The sequence below is a fragment of the Lepisma saccharinum genome, chromosome 2 (genome assembly GCF_977018435.1).
Source record: "Lepisma saccharinum chromosome 2, izLepSacc3.1, whole genome shotgun sequence".
Classification (NCBI taxonomy): Eukaryota; Metazoa; Arthropoda; class Insecta; order Zygentoma; family Lepismatidae; genus Lepisma; species Lepisma saccharinum.
In genome coordinates this window covers 8,395,512-8,417,603 of record NC_139230.1, presented here as the reverse complement: position 1 = coordinate 8,417,603, position 22,092 = coordinate 8,395,512, and the positions used below count along the sequence as shown (strand labels likewise).

Here is a 22,092-nt window from a genome sequence, read left to right as displayed (position 1 = left end):
CTGGCCACTCAATTATCTGATGATCAATTCAAAATCACATGTGCTTTGTTTCCAAATCAGGACCTGAAATTAATTAGGCGGAAAGGTGTATATCCATATGATTATGTTACAGATTTTTCTAAATTTGATGAGTGTTCTCTGCCACCAAAACAACAGTTTTACAGCAAAATCAGAGGATCTGGAATCACTGATGAAGATTATCACCATGCCCAGTTGATGTGGAACAATTTAAAATGCCAGACATTTGGTGATTATCACATGGCATATTTAAAACTTGATGTCACTCTCTTAGCTGATATACTTCAGGCATTCAGAAAATCTTCTATGCAAAATTATAAACTGGATCCAATGTATTTCTACAGTGCCCCAGGCCTAGCATGGGCTGCAATGTTTTTAAACACTAAAATGCAATTGGATCTGATCCAGGATCAGGACATGTATCTGTTTATGGAGCAATGTATAAGAGGAGGCATGGTGCAATGTTCTCAGAGATATGCCAGAGCTAATAACAAATATATTCCCGATTATGATCCAGCACTGCCATCAAATTATATACTGTATGTAGATGCCAATAGCCTCTATGGTTACGCTATGGTGGATAAACTGCCATATGCAGGGCTTGAGTGGGTTGAAGATTTCAATATTGAAGATCTTAAGGATTTTGATGACAGTAACTATGGCCTATTCTTAGAAGTTGATCTGACAATTCCAGATAATTTACACAACACATTTTCTGATCTGCCCCCAATTCCTGAGGTTAAGTGCTCACCTGGCTCTAAACAAAAGAAATTGATGATGACTCTGGAGCCAAAACAGGATTATGTCATCTCACCAGCCAAAATTCAATATTGAAACTCAAATTACATGATGACATAGTGTATCCCAAAACAATAGCTCTCAGAGCATTTTATGGCATGTACTTGATCCCTAATATTACTCACCACAACAACACAATTGCAGTAGGGGATCAAAAAATTGTCATCACTCCAGGGCAGTATAATCTGTCCACTTTAAATGCTCAGTTACCCAGAGGTATAGTGTTAAGTCAAAATTCTGTCACTCACAGAGTAGAGATTGTATCTGCTACAGAAACAGTGGATCTGGGTACTATAGGAGAGCTGTTAGGATTTGAGAACAACACAAAACTTGAACCGGCCATCAAACACACTGCTATTAATATACCTAAATTCTTAGCCATAGAGACTCTGAATATTCACTGTAATGTGGCCGAGGGTATGATCACCAAATCAAATGGTATAGGCACTCACAAACAAACTGGCATCATTGCAACATTCAAACCTAATTCTGAATTTATGGAGCCAATCATCTACAATCCATCCCCAACATTATATTTTCCTGTGTGCCATAATAGAATAGATAATATTGAATTGATGGTCACTAATGAAAAAGAAGAATTAGTTGATTTTGCTGGAGCCACAACAACTGCTATCATAGAGATTAATATTTAAATAAAAATACATACAAGAAAAAAAAATGGAAAATATTGAGAGTTATGAGCTACAATCATTCCCCCAAAACAGGAGGACATTTGCAAATTTAAATCAACCCAACACAGAGATTGAGGTTGATCTTGATGTAGGGGATGGCTTTATACACCCCCACAGAGCAGATCTATACATCAAATTTGATGTTGTAAAACTCGATGGTACAGATTATCCTGCAAATTCAAATATAAGATTGGTAGACAATTTTGTGCCACATCTGTTCTCTGAAATTGAGATCAGAAAACATGGTGTTGTTATAAACAGAGTAGATTATCCGGGTATTACCTCCACAGCTTTGGCCACACTAAAATTATCCAAAACCGAGGCTTCTTACTACAAAATAGGTGGATTTGAGGCTGGTGATAAAATAATATCTAAAAGCCACACAGTATTGTTTCCTATGCGCCTGTTGCCAGGATTCTTCTCAGATTACAAAGATATTATGTAGAAGGGTGGTTTAAGAATCACATTTAGAAGAGCTGCCAATGATAATAATGCTTTGATGAGGTACAGTGCATTAAACTCTACAGGGGAAGCTCTGCCTAATACCCTACCTGATGAGGGCAAGTGCCTTATTCAGACTATGGAGCTAAGAATGCCAGTTGTTGAATATGAGGCCAGTTATGCTCTTAAATACAAAGCAGATATCCTAAAAAATCCACAGATTAATCTACAATTTTATACATATCAATGTGTACAGAAGCCTGCATCTGGTACTTATTATGAGTTTGATGCTACAAATTCATTCTCCAGTATACAATATGACATGCCAGATTTTGTGGTGATACTGTTTCAGACTGGAAGACACAATAATCAGGAAAAAAATTCAAGTAAATTTGATAACTGCAACATCAAGAACATATATCTTAAAAATGGCAGAAATGAGGTATTTCCTAGAGAAAATTATAATTTAGACATGTCCAAGGATGATTTTCTTAAATTATATGAAGCATTTACAGCATACAAAAGGGTCACTACTGGCAATACTGACATGTATTACACACCAGATGAATTCAAAGCACAGAGACCCATGTTTGTCATCAACACTTCAAAAAGGAAACAAGTTGTGGTTAATGACAGGACAAACATTAAAATTATCTGTGAATTCCACGATACACTCCCTGATGACACTATATGTAGTGTTATTCTTATAGGTGAAAAATCATATGTTTATGATGTAAGAAATGAGAGAGTCACAGAGCAATTCTAGAAGGCATCTGCATATTACATTGTTTTAATATTAGATAAACAAATTGAACCTGGTATCCAATTGAACTTAAACCGGAAGTAAATATGTGTGGGTGGGTGTGGGTTTTATGAGGATTTTTGCTTAATTTCAGGTGTATCCAAAACAATATCAAGAGGGGCATATTTTTAACAAGCTTATAGACAACAATCTGGCTGATGCAATTTTTGTAAGTGTGGGCAAATCAATCTGAGGGGGCTCTTCATTTCACGGGAAATTCCCGAGGGCATTTTTACAAAAATCTTGGATTAGACAGGGTTCCACACTTGAGCAAAAAGCTCATATGTACATGTTGAGCTTGTTTTAAGTGTAGCCAAATCTGCCTGAGGGGGGCTCTTCATTTATCGGGTTTATAATAGCACCAATAACACTACTAAAAGAAGAATTTAAAAAAAAACACCTCCTAAGGAGGATCGAACCTGGGACCGCTAGCAGCCCAATCGAGAACTCTAACCACTACACCACGCCCTTACCTTCGATTGAATTAATAATTTTTAAGTATTCTGTCCCTCCAATATTGTAAATGTCGTTGGTGGGGTGCATGTAGTTGAACTTATACTTTAATTTTGAATTGCTTTCTTGTAGTATAGCAGATATCTTCGAGAAATAATTTTCGAAGTGATGAAGAAAAACGAGAATATTGGTAGTTGTGAAAATGCGAGTTATTTCTTCTAACTTATTATTGTGATTAGACATTATTAATGGAAAATATCTAGAGGCTTGAACATTGCAGGACGATATTCTTTTCCTGCGATACTGGAACAGACGAAATGCTTGTTTACTGACGCAAGTCTCGTGTTCAGAACAGTCTTATGAAATGTATTTGCTGTTGCGTAAGGTAACACGAAAAAATAATTACACCGTTTGCAAACTACCAAATCTGCGCAACGTTAGACGTAAACAGGCGGAAAATTTTATTCATAAAATCACTTCACATTTGACAGTATTAGTCAAGAGAGACTCGTTTGACACTGTGTTAAGGTGCTGGAGTAAATCTTCTTCTTATGGCGCTACAGTCCACTGATGAACCTTGGCCTCCTCTGTGATTTGTCTCCATCTATCTCTACCTTTCGCCACAACTTTCCAATTTCTATACTGGAGCTTCCGAACATCCTCATCCACTCCATCCACCCATCTTAATTTAGGCCTTCCTCGCTTCCTTTGTCCACCTGGGCTATCCAACATCACTGTCTTTGCAGGGTCACTATCACTCATGCGCATCACATGACCTGCCCATCTTAATCTTGCCGCCTTTATTACACCAATAACTGTTGGTTCTTGATATAAATCGTAGAGCTCCTTATTAAATCGCTTTCTCCATTTTCCATTCTCACATACTGGTCCCAATATTCTTCGTAATATCTTTCTTTCAAAGGTCTCTACCAGCTGTTATTTTCGTAGTTATAGATAGGTTCACATTTAAATATTTCAGGGTTCGAGGGGGTATGGCACCCATGCCCCCCCCCCCTGGGTACTGGCTTGACGTAGACAGTGGGAGATAAATTTTGGAGAATCTTTCTATTAAATTTATTATTTACATCCACCTAATGCTCAGATAGGTTTATTGACAATCGTGAACTTTTCGTTTAATAGATAATATTTGGTTTTAAACGACGGGAGAACATGGTCTAAATTTCCTTTCATGCTTCTTTGAGAGAATATATACCTCTACAATAGCAATCGCGTTCGGAAACGGTGAAAAAAAAATGACTTGGTTTTCAAAGGCAAACAAGCTTGGTAGCGTAGCTTGCTCGCGTTCAAAGTGACTGACGGACGCTATTCAAGGCCGCTTCTTATCGCAGAACACTGTGCGTCGATGCACAGTGTCTGCACCCAGCAAGTTACAAGTGACCAGAGTCGAATTTTAAAGAGAATCTGAAGAATGATAGATTTCATCAGAGGCGGCTAGATGGGCACTAGCTCAACATGCAATAATTTAAGTGATAATTTCTGCTCATCAAGAAACCTTATTGAATAAGTATTGGGATAAGTATTGGGATAGTAATACGTGTATCCGCTCCTTTTTAACAATGTAAGCTCGAAGACACTTTGTATTCCATTTGTTTATATTGGCAACTTGGTCAACCGGAGGTTATTATAAGGAATTATTTCGTAGATGTTCATGTAACCGATATAAAATTACAAATAAAATATATTCACAAGCTTAGATATACTAACAACGAAGAAATAAATTCAGAGTTAAATTTCAAATGCATGTGTATAGAGTAATTCTAGAAGTACAGACCTATATCAGAGTATCGTATCAATCCCTAAGATTGTATGTTTATTTTATTAAGTCTCTCTGAACGCTTCATGTTGACCAGGGCATTCACTTGTTTTTCTCAGCTGTCTCAAGCCTCTTAGGCATGTTTACAATGCATTGTGTTGTGCCATGCAAACCTCCTGAGCATTCAGGAAACAGGTAATACTTCTGGGTTTGGTGTCAGCGGTTTGCATGGTAGCAATTATAATAAACACGATTCGGCGATTCGGCATCGAGGAAGAGCTCGATGGCCAGGGAATATAGAGGTGAGACAAGCTGGGAAGTGACTGGACTTTGGGAATTGAGTTGGTAGAGAGAGGAGGTCAGCAAGACAGGAGGTCGATAGTGGAAGCACGCTTTGGTCAACAAGTTAGAAGCTTACAGAGGACTTCGCTATTTTCATTCAGCTCAGAGACTTCAGTTAGACAGGTAATTATCCTACACCCAGCCATGATACAGGTTCAACGGTTCACAAAATCCAACGAGTTGCCATTGTCTTTTCAGTAGTTTAATTCCTTTTGTGTAATTTGTACCTTTCGCATGCCAAGCAATAACTCGTCATGTCAATGACGAGTGGTCTCATCAAGAGGATGAATGATGAGTAGTTTACATCACCCCATCAATTAACTGGTTCAGATCCCTTCATTCTAAAGAATGACACGTGGTGGAGATACGCGGGCCTTTTCATTTTTTTTCACAGAAAATGAAAAGAGTTGCAGTTCATTTTTAACCAGTTTAAATTCAATGCAGGAAATTGAGTTATTACTTAATATTCCCAAGAATTTATCTGATTTCACTATTCCCCAATGGACTTCGCTTGAACTTGCTTTAAAACAACTTAATCAATCAATTAGTAAGAGCATTTCATTTAAAGAATTAGTTCTAAACCCTTTGCCTATGTCTATATTAGTTTTTGTTATTTGGAATGTGTTATTAACCGCAACCTTAGGATATTATTTTTATAAGCATCATCAGCTTGCGAAACAGATTAATTGAGAGCAGCACAGTAATAATTAATAGGTTAAGGCAACACATTAATCATGGACATTAATATTTTAATTACGGTTGGATATTTTATTTAAATTTTCCTTATTTATTTTCAAAGAGTTATGGCAATTATTTTATTAATTTATTTTAATCATATTTTATTTTTGATGAGACAATTTAATTTAATTTTAAAGAAAAGGCAGTGGAAATTAGTTGGTTTTGTGTACATGCATACTTGAATTATATATACCCATCCTATTGCAATTTCCTTTCTTTGTCATAATTTTTCCTTTTAACCTAACCTGTCTATACGGAGCACCATGGACAAGCAATGCCTACACCATCCATGGGCATTTTTCGTGACGGACATCCGCAGGCAGTCTATTACCAGGTAGAAAGACTGATTACCATTCTATGAGGGAGACATGCAGACATTTTAAGCACTATTTCAAGAAGAGAATCGTCACCACCAATTTGAGGGAGACATGCAGACATTTCTAATTACTACACGGAGACTACCTTTTACAGGAAGGATGTAGTCAACCATACATTTCCCAGTATAGCGGACTACATATTATCAACAACACCTAGTGATGGAGCTAGATACTATTTCCTTCCACACTGTTTGCAGTTAAAACAACAGCTTTTCCCCATTTCCCAAGTTCTACGGGTAATTTACCACATTTTTACATTGCCCCAATGCAGTCAAGACGACAAGCAATCCAGAAAGAAGAGGAAGCAGAGAAAACATACATTCTACAAACAGCAGTTCTGGTCCCAAACAATAATTACAGAATTGTGCTACAGTGTTTCTACACATACACATGCGAGCTCCTATCATGTGTATCTATTTGGTTATTTAACATGCATTATGGGAAACAATACTTTTCCATAGCCCTTATATACATTTTTCAGTTTTGTGTCATGCATAAGAACTAGTTTTATATGCATGCAAGTGTACATCATACTACAAGGAAGCGACACGCACCAGTGGTGTCAATTGACCAGTGTTAGCATCAATTAGTGCATAATTTTTTTTTACGATGAAATTTTGCACTTCGAATAATAAATGGACATGCAAGCAATACAAATAACATAATTATAGCACTTTCGAACATTTTAGAAAGCATGCTTTAGTGCCAATATTTTATGCATATGTTTGTCGCATGCAGGTATTATTGTTATTTTTTTTTTATCTCTTTCTTTTCACCAACATGGAATATTGAAAGCGACATATTTGTTCGCAAAACATTTTTGATATTTATAACTTAAGCACATAGTTTTGTCACTTGGAAGATTATTAATTTTGTGTGCAGTCATACAAAGGTATTCACCACGCCATAGTTGTGTATACAGTGTACAGTTTAAACGTAGAAAAGAAAAGTGAACGCTATAATTAAGTTTTTACCAGCGACAGTTCTCAGTGTAACTCACTATATGCATTGAATATTGTATAATACTACCTTGGAATGTGCAACACAGCCGTGCAAGCTCATATATTCAACGATTTTAGGAGTACAGTGGCTACGCAGTTTGTACTTTGATATGATCAGGTTTTCACACGGACAAAACAGTGAGATGTGACAATGTTTTACATGCTTACTTACGTGTACTTACTTGTGCACCTTGTTACGGTTTTCTATCTATTTGAAGAGTCTATATCGAGTGACAATATAAACTAACATTGTGAATTTCGTTCAATCTTGCAAGACGCTCCCTCCAGCCGTTAGCTTCGCGGAACACACAGAGTCGTTACCGCGTGGCGAGGCATCACAGACTCTTGACTCGGAGCAAATGGATGAGCAATTATACATAATAAACAGTACGTACGCACAAAATGTGGTACATTAAGAGTTTTTTCGCTTAACGACACGAACTTTTGTGATTTCTAGTCCTATAATAGTATATATTATTGTTTTTTACATCGTATAAACATACGAATTTGTTAGTATTAATCGTATTATTCATTATAAAGTTTAGGGAATAAAATTTTTTTCCTTCAGGCTACGGCAAACAAGGGAAGGTATGTTTTGGTGGATTTTCTTTTGTATATTTGGGTTTTTTAAGAAAATATATGGAATTGGCGAACCTGAGTCATGTCAAGCTTTGCGATTTGACTTTTAAATTTTCAAAGAAGAAAATTTTTCCTAGAGGGCGCGAACGTATCAATCCCTAAGATTGTATGTTTATTTTATTAAGTCTCTCTGAACGCTTCATGTTGACCAGGGCATTCACTTGTTTTTCTCAGCTGTCTCAAGCCTCTTAGGCATGTTTACAATGCATTGTGTTGTGCCATGCAAACCTCCTGAGCATTCAGGAAACAGGTAATACTTCTGGGTTTGGTGTCAGCGGTTTGCATGGTAGCAATTATAATAAACACGATTCGGCGATTCGGCATCGAGGAAGAGCTCGATGGCCAGGGAATATAGAGGTGAGACAAGCTGGGAAGTGACTGGACTTTGGGAATTGAGTTGGTAGAGAGAGGAGGTCAGCAAGACAGGAGGTCGATAGTGGAAGCACGCTTTGGTCAACAAGTTAGAAGCTTACAGAGGACTTCGCTATTTTCATTCAGCTCAGAGACTTCAGTTAGACAGGTAATTATCCTACACCCAGCCATGATACAGGTTCAACGGTTCACAAAATCCAACGAGTTGCCATTGTCTTTTCAGTAGTTTAATTCCTTTTGTGTAATTTGTACCTTTCGCATGCCAAGCAATAACTCGTCATGTCAATGACGAGTGGTCTCATCAAGAGGATGAATGATGAGTAGTTTACATCACCCCATCAATTAACTGGTTCAGATCCCTTCATTCTAAAGAATGACACGGTATTGAACTTATTTTTGCAGGATAACGTTTACAATATTCACGCGACAGAATAATTAAAAACTGTTGCTCCAAAGGAAACAAAGGGCGTAGTGTTTTGGTTAGAGTTCTTGATAGCATTGATTGCGGTCCCAGGTGCGATCCTCCATACTAGGCGTTCTTTTTTTTTTCTATTTTTTAAATCCCCTTCTATTAAACAAGAGCATGGTAAGATTATTTGTAATAGCAGTGTATAGTGGCTACATTCTTCTGCATATGGAATTTATAAAAAAAATAAACAAATAAATGAATTGACACACGTTCAAATAGATATTTTCATGTATAAGATCGTGAATTATGATACTCTAACGATAATTGTGTACTGCTTCAAAGACATTGACAAATATTAATGAAATAACTATTTATATTTGTGGGAAGTCAGGACATACTAATTTTACCCCTTTTCCCACTCGAGTTCAATGCAAGGAAACCTCCGCAAATATCGATTGAAAAGTTTTCATCATGTGCAATTCTCCATTAAATGTTTTCGCCGAGTCGTACTACCTTCGTTTTCTTTGTTACAAACAAGTATTGTTTGCACATTACATGTAGGAGGAGAGTTGCATCTACATTTCACATTGGTCAGCTCCTTCTACTTACTTTTAGGAGCGAAAGCTTGTAGGGTAGTGTTTACCGTTCAGGACTGTCAATCTGATGGTCGTAGGTTCAAACCCTTCCGGTGGCAAAAAAATTTCGTAAGTTTTAGACCTATCCCATTGTGTTCATTGTCCACGCCATGCGAAACGGAATGATTCAGTTTGGAATTAACGATGGGGGGAGGGGAAATATTAAATTACAAAATCTCCGTTTCAACGAATCGAGAAGTGGACAAAAATTGGATAATTCTTATAAATATTAAAATTACATTCATGTTTTTAGTGGTATAATCGCAGGTAAAATCAAAGATCTTACATGGAAGATTTTATCTTGCTCTGAACTAAGCCAAAAGGCATTTCGCACCAACCTAATACATTTCAAAATGTTATTGAATGTTTCATGTCGATAATTTGACTAATGCATCAATTCTTGACGCTGAGACGATATTTTCTGCAACTACCTCTTCTCTTCAGTCCCTTCTGTTCTTCTCTTCTCCTTCTTCTCTCCCCTCCTTCTGCTCTGCTTTTATCTCATATCGCCTTACCTACTTTACTCGCATCTTATCTCTATCCCACTCATCTCCACTCCTCGTATCTCCTTTCCTGTCTTAGATTTCCGACTCCACTGTACTCTTCTCCTCTTCTTTTCGTTCTTCTTTTTTCTCTCCTTTACTCTACTCTCCACTATCCTCTTCTCGTCTCCTCTTCTCTCATCTCGTTTTCCTTCTCTTCTTTGCTCCATTTTCCTCATCTCTCCTAGAATCTTCTTCCATTCTCCTCACTACATCTCCTCTCCTCGTCTATCCTCTCTTTCTTCTCTCCTCTACTTTTCCTCTTCTCCTTTCGCTTTCTCTTTCTAATCTCCTTTGTCACCTTTCGTTTTCTCTCACCTCTTTTCCTTTCTGTAGACTCATCAGCAATGAAATACTAGAAAACCTATTTTTTTTTCTTTCAGAAAGAATTTTGTCACTTGCGATATAATAGTGATATTTTTAATAATTTTATACAATAATACTTGTTTTTATTTCTTTCGCGAATTTTATAAATATCTATTGTGCATGTGGCAAACCTGAAATTGAGCCTAACTGTACACGCAACCCACCAACGCCTTGTGTAAATTGGGTTGCTTAGTTTAAAATGTCGTTGTCCTAAAACTTTTGAGAGACACTGTACAATAACTTGTAATATTTTGAGAAATTCATTTTCGGTTCTTCTCCCTCCCATTTTTTCTCCATTAGATGGCAGCTGATGATGAGGGATGAGCCCCTCCCGAAATAAATTTCTGGCTACGGACCTGAGTGTATGTATACCTTAATTGCATGTTGGACCCCCTTAAAAGCACGATGTGAGCCCATGAGAGCCAATATGTAGTTTGGCTATTTGACGTCGCATTTCTTTCACTTTTGGCTAATCGCGACGATGAGGATGAGTGATGAGCAGATGAATTTGATGAGAACACCCACGAAGAACATCCCTGCTCACGCCGGGGTTCGACCCTGGGAACTACGGTGGCGAGGTCGAAAGGTGACCACTTAACGCGCTCGTTCACCGAGTCGACCGGTATGATACAAATAAACGTAATATTTTATATTTGAATTCTTGTGAAATATCTTCAACTGGATATTGGTTCGCATTTTGAAGCCAACTTTATAATATTCAATTACTATTTGATTATGTACTTTCAGTTTTCTAATTTTGCCCTTACAAGCACAAAATTTAATTAGAAAATATACAATCAAATATTAATTCAAAAATGGTCAAATTGGCGGTAAAGTGTGAACGAGTATCCAGTTGAATGTGTTTGAAATATTAACCTTACACAAAAATACGAAATGTAAAATCCGTAGCATATCGGACCTCATGGGGCCGCAGTGTTCTTAAATCAATATACCAATAATAACTCTTAATTAAAATCTACAATATGTATTGTGATCACTTTCTTAGCAGAAATGATTTAATAAGTAATATACCTGTAATTGCTTTAACATTAACGTATTTTCGGTTACAATCTCTGGCACTCAGGTCACCAAAACGGATAGGAACCTCACAGGCCAAATTGGTTGTAGAGACGAAAGCGCTTTTGAGGGTTAATCATATTTATTAACTCTATGGTTCTTGTATGTTAGTTTTCTAATCTTATTGAAATATTCTTATTTTTAGGGCAGCTCTGCTGACAGCAAAGTATCCCATCAGAACAGGAGTTTGGCCAGGAGTGTTCACACCCAACTCAATTGGAGGTTTACCCGAACATACACATACCTTAGCTTCATTGCTAGCAGAAAATGGTTACTCTACAGCTCTGTTAGGAAAGTGGCATTTAGGAGTTGGCGAAAATAAACAATACTTGCCTACCGAGTTTGGATTCCAGAAATATCTCGGTATACCTTATTCTCATGACATGTGTCCCTGTCCTGTATGTTTCCCCCCAAATAAACCATGTTCTGATAGCTGCGGAATAAGTTATGTGTCGTGCCCACTGTTCTACAATGAAAACATTGTGCAACAACCTGCGGATTTGCTAAAAATCACGGAAGAACTAGTACTTCAGGGAGATAGGATAATTTCTAAAAGCGCTTCTTCACAAACTCCCCTCTTTCTTATGGTTGCATTTTACCAAACACATCATCCTCAATTTGCCTCATACGGCTTCTTCAATACCAGTCAAAGAGGCAGATTCGGCGATGCCCTATCTGAAATGGACTCGGCTGTTGGTAGAGTGATAAAGTCACTTGTAGACAACAATATACTTGAAAACACCTTTGTTTTCTTTACTTCAGACAATGGGTAAGTTCATTTCATTTCTGAAAATATAATGTAATTAAAACTTCTCTAATGGCTGAGCATGGAAAAGAATAAACTTTTGCAATATACCGTATATGTGCATATTACACGTATATATTACACTGTCATTTTATATGATGGCTTGATTGATTGATTGATTTTGTGTGTTAAGTCCACTTTATGCACAGTAAGGCTAATCGGGACTAACTAACTAACTCTCTAGCCTTCTTAAACCCGAAGGTTCATGGCTGCAGCAACACAGGCCTTCCATGTTTCCCTATCTTGAGCAAGATCTATATACTCTTTTCCATCCCTACCGATTTCCCTTAGGTCCATCTCAACGTTGTCCCTCCATCTTCGTCTTGGCCTTCCTACAGGTCTCTTACCATCAGGTTTCCCAACAAGAATCCTGTAAACTCCTCTTTCCTCTCCCATTCGTGCCACATGGCCTGCCCACCTAAGTCTTCTTGATTTAATTATTCTAATAATATCTGGACACGAATACAAATTATGTAGTTCTAAATTATGTAACCTTCTCCACTCACCTGTCTCCTCATCCCTTTTAGGTCCAAAGATTTTCCTAAGGATCTTATTTTCAAATACTCTCAATTTATGTTCCTCTTTCAATGTAAGGGACCAAGTTTCACATCCATATAATACTACAGGCAAAATTACTGTTTTGTATATTTTAACTTTTAGTTTCTTAGATATTAAACGAGAAGACAAAAGTTTATGAAGAGAGAAGTAACATGCATTTCCTGAATTAAGCCTACTTTTTATTTCCTCTTTAATATAATTTTCATTTGTTAATATTACTCCTAAGTATTTGAATTTGGAAACTGGTTCAAACGAGTTGTTATCAATAATTAGATTTTGATTATTACCTAACACTTGGTTTCGGCCTGTAAGCATATATTTAGTTTTATCTTTGTTAACTTCCAAACCTATCTCTTTAGCAGTTTTGAAAAATATTTTAGCATTATTCTTAATTGTATTCACATCATCCCCCAGTAAGTCTACATCATCTGCATATGCTAACAACTGAGTCACACCATTTAATTTTAGTCCTTCTTTAGTTTCTTTTACCTTCCTAACAGCATATTCTAAGGCAAAATTAAAGAGCAATGGAGATAATGCATCTCCTTGTTTTAACCCATCATGAATTGTAAATTTGTCAGACATATTAATACCCACACGAATTTTACTTTCTGTTTCACTGGTGCATACTTTTATCATACTAACAAGCTTCTTAGGTATTCCAAACTCTACTAATATATTATATAATTTATCTCGTTTGACTGAATCATATGCTTTTTTAAAATCAATGAATAGCTGATGGACATTTTGATTATATTCCCATTTTTTTTCAAGTGTCTGTCTGATGTGAAAAATTTGATCTGTAGTTGATCTGTTACGTTTAAATCCACATTGATAATCACCTATAATTTCATTAGCATATGGGGTTAGTCTTGTTAAAAGAATGTTAGATAATATTTTATATGTTGTTGAGAGTAGAGAAATTCCACGGTAATTATTGCAGTTCATTTTATCACCTTTTTTAAACACAGGAACAATTATGGATTCTTTCCACTGTTGAGGGATTTCTTCTTTTTTCCATATTAAACAAATTAATTTATGAATTTGACATATTAATGAATTTCCACCATATTTAATTAACTCAGCTGGTATTAAATCAATGCCAGGTGCTTTGTTATTCTTTAGCCTTTTAATAGCATCTTTAACTTCAGTCAAGTTAGGTTCTGGAACTAAAGGTTCTGCTGTGTGTACTTCATTCACTTCTGATTTATCTCCTACATGGACATTTAAAAGGTCATTAAAGTAGTTCTTCCATCTATTTAGAATATCACTTGGGTCAGCTAGAAAATCACCGTCTTTATCTTTTATCAAGTTTACTTTAGGTTGCCACCCCTTTCTAAACTCATTTACACCTTTATATAAATCTCTGATATTTTTATTTTTGCTGTTTGTTTCAATTTCGTTAATTTTGCTTTTCAAGTAATCTCTTTTTTTACTTCTAAACGTGCGGTTAACTTCTCGCTTTATTCTATTATAATTGTTTAGATTTGTATCATCAGAGTTATTTAACCACCTAAGTCTAGCCTGATTTCTTATTTCTATTAGATTATGACATTCATTATCAAACCATGGCTTACTTTTTCTCGGTTTATGGTATCCTATACTTTCTTTAGCTGCTGATTCTATTGCATTACGTATGTGCTCCCAATTCTTATTTACGTCTGTTTCATTTATATTTTCATCATCATTTAAATCCTGCAAAACATCAAATCTATTTGACAGTTTAATTTGGTAATCTTTCTTAATTCTTTCATCAGTAAACTTTTCTGTATCAAATTTTAGAACTTTTAGATTTTGTTGCTTATGATTTATCACTGCGAGTCTTTCTCTTAATTTAGCAATTACTAAATAATGGTCACTGGCACAGTCAGCACCTCTATGTGTACGAACGTCAATTATACTAGTATGCCTTCTCTTATCAATGAGAATATGATCTATCTGATTATGAGTATCTGATATCGGGACTGGATCTACGTTTAAACCACTATGTGCCTCCATCGAGCTTTATATGATGGTTCACGCAAAACATGTACTTCATTAACATTCTGGACAAGTTTCCAATATTTGATTTCCACGATTTGAGTAACGTATGTCTTCCAATAAGCTAACATAAGTTTCGTGAAACTGTTTCCAATTATAATTTAATTTAGTATAATGCATTTAATATAATACAGGTTGTACCTCTCTTTTCAATTATAATGAAAGTTTAATTGTGGCTTGAACTTCTTTTATTAAACGTTGCATATGTATTTAATAAAGAGACGTAAAATTTCCCGCTTTCTCCACACCATGTTTACTTCTCTGATTGTATTCGTCTTCACTAGACCTTCAATTCTGAGAGAGCAAGAAGGAGGATGTGCAGGACCACTCCGCTGTGGAAAAGGAACGACCTACGAAGGAGGGATGCGAGTTCCTGCAATTGCCTTCTGGAAAGGACGCGTACGTCCTGGAAGAAGGACCCAGTTGATGTCTATGTTGGATATTATGCCGACAGTGCTGAAGATGGCAGGAATTCACATCCCCGATGACCTGAACGGAGTAGACGCCAGTGACGTAATCTTTAGTGATTCTGAGGTAAGATTTCCCTAGTCTCTCGACTTCACACCGAAAATATAATTTCCTTTTCCCGATTCTCCAACTAGAGAATACACCCTGCCCATGGCCGTCCACAAGCCTTTTTCTTTCCCGGGAGGGGCAAAGTAGGCATATTTTCACCCAATAGTGGTGTTACTCCCCTCAAAAAACACCACTTTAATTTGAAGTCGTAATGTTACTGCAACGTCCTTTTTATAATTAACAAAATTATGTGACTGAAATTAAATTATATGTGTGAAATATATAATTATTTCATAATCATTTTCCAGGGAGGCATGACTCCCCTTTCTTCAGACTCTTCGCAGACTTTACTGCTGCTCTTAGACATTCAATAACGCAAATCAAGTCTACTTAAGTTTTTATCTCGAGAAACTCAAGTGGAGTGTGAGTGGAAGAAAATGGCATTAAGCACAGAGGCACTAAACAGCAGCCGGCTTATCAATGTTTGCGCTTCATGTCAACTTTATGAACTGGGACGCATCAGCAGGACTACTTTTTATTTGTTCAATAATAGGCGGCTCAAGCAAGCACGCTTTTTGCATTTTCATATTTTATGATCCTGTTTCTATTCTCCAGATAGCAGCATATAAATGAGCCAAGTTGAAAGCAAAGATGTTACAAACCTCAGGAGTTTGTATAAGAAACGAAGGAGAGGCAGATTAAAACAATTCTAGAAGAGTTGAGAGGAGGCATTTTACACTGCGGAAATATAATAACTTCAAAATTACAAGGTTAAAGTCCAAAGTTCGATTTAAGTACATTTTATGCTCAATTAAGCTAGTCGGGACAGGACTGGTTCAGCAGCTTAAAGTGGGACCTGAACTACTGTCCCACCAGCGAGAATCTAACCCGGGACCCCTTGATTACAAGACAAGTTGTCCCACCCCCACCATCGGAGAGACCCATGATTAAAGTCTCCTCAGACTTCAGGACAGGAAATGTTCGAAATTTACCGACACTGTGAAAAATCTCGGTTTCCACACACAATAGCTATATCCCTTTCAAATTACTATTTTATATTTCCGGAACGAAACGGCTATTTGCAAGAAATATTTTCAGGCTTTTGTAGTGCAGAAACCACCTTTTAAATTTGGTTATTTGTAATGTCCCGGCTGTTCAGGATCACGAAAAATCGGGAAATCATTTACCGGTGCTGGAATAGGGACGGGAATTTTTTTTCCCCGATTTATTAGGCTTTTTCTTCTAAATATATATATATTCTTTCGTACATAGCATATATATACTTATTCTTCTAATGGATATATTTCTTATTTGCAAACTTCTATATACAAATTCCTTCATCTATTCAACTTTCTTTATTGGATTGCCAGCTTCTTCTTCTTTTGGCTAATGTCTCGAATGTAATATAATAGTAATTCGGGTAGCTGCTTTGCTGCACCGCCGCCTAATACAAGCAGAGAAAGGGGTTAATCAAGGGGCGCCGCCTGTCCCACGCTCAACCTTGATCAGGGTCTGCAACATATGCGCCGCAACGGAAGTGTTTGGGGGCCGCCACTGAGTTGGCGCCACACCAGGGAAACAACCCAAAACGTCTAGCAGAAAAACTCGTTCCTGCTAGAACCATAGGCGCCGACTCCATGGGGCTTGGGGGGGGGGGCTCGAGCCCCTCCCAATGTTAACGATGTGGGGCCAGAGTACCCCAAACAATTTTGCTTAAGAGGATCTAATGTATTATTTTGCTTCTTTTGTAAAGTTTACTCTGAATTGTGACACATGAACTTAACTTTAAATACACACTTGAAATGTTCTAGACCATTAACTTTGGGGGGGGGGGGGTATGACCAGAGACAGCAAAACATGACTTATTACTATATACTAAGTATATAATTATGACTATTGTTAACATTTTTACTAAAAAGAGTTTCAAAAGACGATGTGCATGAACTAGGGGAGTGGATGGGAGTTCGGGCTACAAGTGGCTCTCACATGACATTCAGAACGAGATCGTTGATATATTAGGGAGATCTGTTTTGCGCTCCATGGTAGAGTCGAATTACTTTCGGAACATCTCCAGCGGACTACGCTATTCTGTCTAGCGAGCATAGTGGGGGTGTATAGCCTGAGCAGGGTGCTTAGCGATAGGTTCTGGGTTGAGATGACGTCAGTGGCTCGCTTCGTTGATTGACTGCTTCGAGAGTTGTGACTCGTTCCGAAGCTTCAAATGCATAACAGCCAAAGATGTTATGGAAATAATCTCCCTCTAGCAGATATTAAAAGTTGGGAATATTTTGCTATTATGGTTGACGAAACTTGTGACATATCCATCCGTGAACAATTGACATTCTGCATTCGAACTGTGAATGAAAAGTTTGATATTTTTGAGGAATTCATTGGCTTTTACGAGATTCAGAATACTGAGGCCAAAACTTAAAAAAAGGGAGGGAGTGAGTCATTCATTCATTTATTTCAGTGATCAGAGACCCCCAATAATTTTGACAAGTCGGCGCCCCTGGCTAGAACGATAGAGATATAAAATTGTAATCACTTTCTGACTTCATTAATCTCTGCATATAATCACATAGGCTATACATGACGATCATTTCTTTCTTTCGCCTTTATCCTTCTCCATTATTAAGCTAAGTTCATAAGTTTAGGTAAACACAATTAGTTTCAGCATTCCTAAACACTTTCATTCAATTCCCATGCAGATTGTTGCTTTAATCTGCGATCCTAATATTTCTTCCGCGTGCTGCCATCTATGATTCGTTATTTCAATCGTTCGCCGTATGTTCCACTCATGCGGGCACGTAACATGAATGAAGTGTAAACGTTAATATCAAAATGAAATAACCACCGTGCATTTCAGTATAGGTGTGTTTCACCTACGTCACAAACTGTTGCATTGTGGGATCAAGCAGCCATGATCGTGGCGGGTTCTTGTAAACATTCGGAATTCAAGCGGGCGGGAAGGAGATTTGAACCTTGTTTACGATGTGCAATATTAGGTTCTTTAGGTCTAACAGGCACTCACGTTTATCCTAGAATTTTCCAAGAAAGAACAGAAGGTGCAATTCTCGGCACAGAATTTTCCGATTGTTGATTAGAATACGCCGTCATGGCGAGAATAAATCGTACCAACATTAATGAACAAAACAAACAGTACAGAGCGGTGGGATGAACATTTCTTTTCAAGTAAGTTCATATATCGCATTTCTCTGTGACTTTTAGTACAAATGGATTGAACTGGTGTTTTTATTATCATGCAAGTAGCGTTTCCTTGTTATTGTTTTATTTGGTAGAAATTGGGTTACCAGATCCAGTGGCGTGCCCAAGGGGGGGTTGGTGGGGGTTATAACCCCCCCCTTTTGGTCCAGTATTTTAAAGAAAAGGACGTCAAAGGCAGGGAAATATGGCAAAATGAGGAGTGACTACTTGAAAATGTACACATAACTCCTCCCTTTCGAAAATCCTGGGCACGCTACTGACCAGGTCACTATGAGGGAAATGTAGGACATGCTGTCCTAAAATGTAGGACACCGACTCAAAATGTGGGACACAGAACATTCACAATAAATAATATACATTACTAGAACAAGAACATATTAGCAAATAATGTAAAATTACACCGTTTCAGTTTAAAGAATAATGAATTTTTAATATCTTAAAAAAAAACAGATTCCAAAACTAAACTGCTAAACAATACACTTCTTACTATATGCGTTTTCAGTCGTATTTCTCTGAGGAGCCAATTTTTCGTAAAATTTCAGGCTTAGTCATAATGTACTTATAAAACTAACAACAATCAAATTCTTTGAAATTATACTGAACAAGCACCAACCCCTTCACAGAATCAATAAGAAATTGATTCCTCTCATCAGTCCATTGTGCTGACATTAACAAAAATAATCTTTCAACATTTGCATTATGACCTGGAATGGCAAACAAATATTCAGAAATTCTGAATGACCCTCACAATGCCTATTGCTATTAATGTAACTCGCCCACTTTCATGACGTGCCATTTCTTCAAGATTTGAAATATTGTGTTCAATGAACATGTTCAAATTAAATCATTGTTCATAGCACTTTCCGTTTCCATCATCAAGGACGAGGAAGGCGGCCAGTTTCAGTACCTTCTTTCGTAAATTTTTAAGTAAATAAATCACTCTTTAAACAAATTACGGAAACTTGTGCGCTTGATTCACGGACAGTCTACAGTGCCGAGTCTGTCAATATACGGCCACGAGCGCCTTGCTTGCCAATAGCGCAAACAGCGACGCGGAGGTCTACACTTCAATGGATCGCTCCGTAGCACAGGTTGTAATGGAAACATTCAAGCAGCAGATAATAGGGCCTCCCCTATGGAGCAGTAGTAGCGTCGTAGCCTTGTAATCAAGGGTCCCGGGTTTGATACCCGGTGGAGGCACACAGTGGCTCAGATTCCACTTTAAACTGTAGGTCCAGCCCCGATCAATCAAACCAGCAGCAGATAAATAATTTCACTGAAACATGCATTTTATTAGTTCAAATTATGTGACGTTCAAAATGTAGGACATTTATGATATTTTTTCCAATTCCTCCCGGAAAAACCGGACGTCTGGTAACCCTAGGTAGAAAGGTGTTGATAATTTTGACGATAAAAATTATAACATTCAAAGTTAAATTCTATATTTCATTCATTAACACAAACTGTTATTGTTATCCAATTCATGAGAAAAGGTGCCGGTAGTAGGTTTGCGTACTGTCAGAAAAAAGCACTGCTTGATTAAAACATGTTGATGATATATCAAAGCATCTCAAATTGATTGATTTATTTTGCACTGAGGCCTGCAATCCCAAAGTTGTTAAAGCAAGGAGTGAAATTACTGTTTTTGAACAACTCAACATTTCAGATTACTGCGCTTGAACAAACGTTGAAAGGAAACATAGATAATGGCCCAGTCTTGGAATTTTCAGTTAATCTGTACTCAAGGTCGTCAATGACCACTTTCTCCCACCCCGAGCGGGAAACAAAGGTTACTTACTGGATGTAAATATTTCAAGCAGAATCCGAACCACTAATAAATACGGAAACAAACAGATTCCATGTAGCTGGTTCAAGTAAATAAACACAGGTGAACTAGAGTTGGCCTTTTCGTTACATTTTTTGCAATGTTACTGACATTTTACACAGTATTAACCAGTGGCGCAGGAACGTTTTTCATTTGGGGGGGTACAAAATTCAGCCTCCCATACATACACACACACACATGCATATATATATATATATATATATATATATATACTACGCATATACTACTTCAAAGGTAGTACCTAGGTACAATGTGAAGGCATGGGAAATATTCCATTTTACAACAGCGCACGAATTTCCTGTTCTTTTAATTAAAAATTTGCATAAATAATTTTTATTTCTTTATTTTTCTTAGTATTTATGGTCATTTTAAAAACATATTTTAACCAGATAATAATTCCGAAAAATATAAAGCTCTGGACCTTGTTCTTGGCTCACTTTGAATTTAACGAAACGGAATATCAGGAGTTCGAAATGTGAAAATTGCGAAGAAATTGATTTTTAATGCAGGGTGAGATTAGAGGGGGTGAGGAGGATTCCCCCCTCTCCTCTATCTTCAGCCATCCCAACCAGGAATAATCATCTCTCACCAACCGGATATAGAAACCATATTATTGAATATATCATACTTATAGAGTACACATCAGTTCAGTTCATTATATTTTAAAGTCCCATAGCTAAGCATAAACATATCTTTAAACACTTTATGGCAGATATGTACCACATCAAATGCCTTTTAGAATCCGTGTATTCAGTATTTCTTCAGACATCAGTAGGGTGTTGTATTTTTTAAAAATTCTGAGTTGAGATGGTTCCCGATCAACTCGTAAGAGGTCTAAGTCTGGAATATTTTTAAAACATTTGAGAAAGCATTTATTTGTAACATGGGTGTAACTTGGGATCTAATTTTGAGGGGGCAGAATCAAATTGGGCCTTTTTTGAGGGGGCAGAGTCAAACTTGGGCCAAATTTTGAGGGGGAAGAATCAGACTTGACCCCAATTTTGAGGGGGCAGAATCAGACTTGGTCCTAATTTTGAGGGGGTAGAATCAGACTTGGCCATAATTTTGAGGGGGCAGAATCAGACTTGGGCCTAATTTTGAGGGGGCAGAATCAGACTTGGGCCTAATTTTGAGGGGGCAGAATCAGACTTGGTCCTAATTTTGAGGGGGTAGAATCAGACTTGGGCCTAATTTTGAGGGGGCAGAATCAGACTTGGCCCTAATTTTGAGGGCGCAGAATCAGACTTGGGCCTAATTTTGAGGGGGTAGAATCAGGCTTGGCCCTAATTTTGAGGGAGCAGAATCAGACTTGGGCCTAATTTTGAGGGGGCAGAATCAGATTTGGCCCTAATTTTGAGGGGGAGAATCAGACTTGGGCCTAATTTTGAGGGGGCAGAATCGAGATTTGGCCCTAATTTTGAGGGGGCAGAATCAGACTTGAGCCTAATTTTGAGGGGGCAGAATCAGACTTGGGCCAAATTTTGAGGGGGCAGAATCAGACTTTGACCTAATTTTGAGGGGGGGGTTAAAATCAAACCTGGGGCTTAACTTTGGGGGAATAGAAACTAAAAGTTTTCCATCCCATAGAAACAGCATCCAGGATTACTTGCTAATTAACTGTGACGT

The 22,092-nt window shown here is 37.4% G+C and overlaps 1 protein-coding gene across 1 annotated transcript in view; it reads left to right on the top strand.

Moving 5' to 3' along the window:
• The window catches only part of LOC145981183 (arylsulfatase A-like), a 59,988-nt gene that overhangs the window by 13,852 nt on the left and 24,044 nt on the right, over window positions 1–22,092 (top strand). The window contains exons 3-4 of the mRNA XM_083114305.1: window positions 11,622–12,245; window positions 15,164–15,413. Of these exons, the coding sequence (XP_082970431.1) occupies window positions 11,622–12,245; window positions 15,164–15,413 (874 nt within the window). The remainder of the gene's footprint in view (window positions 1–11,621; window positions 12,246–15,163; window positions 15,414–22,092) is intronic.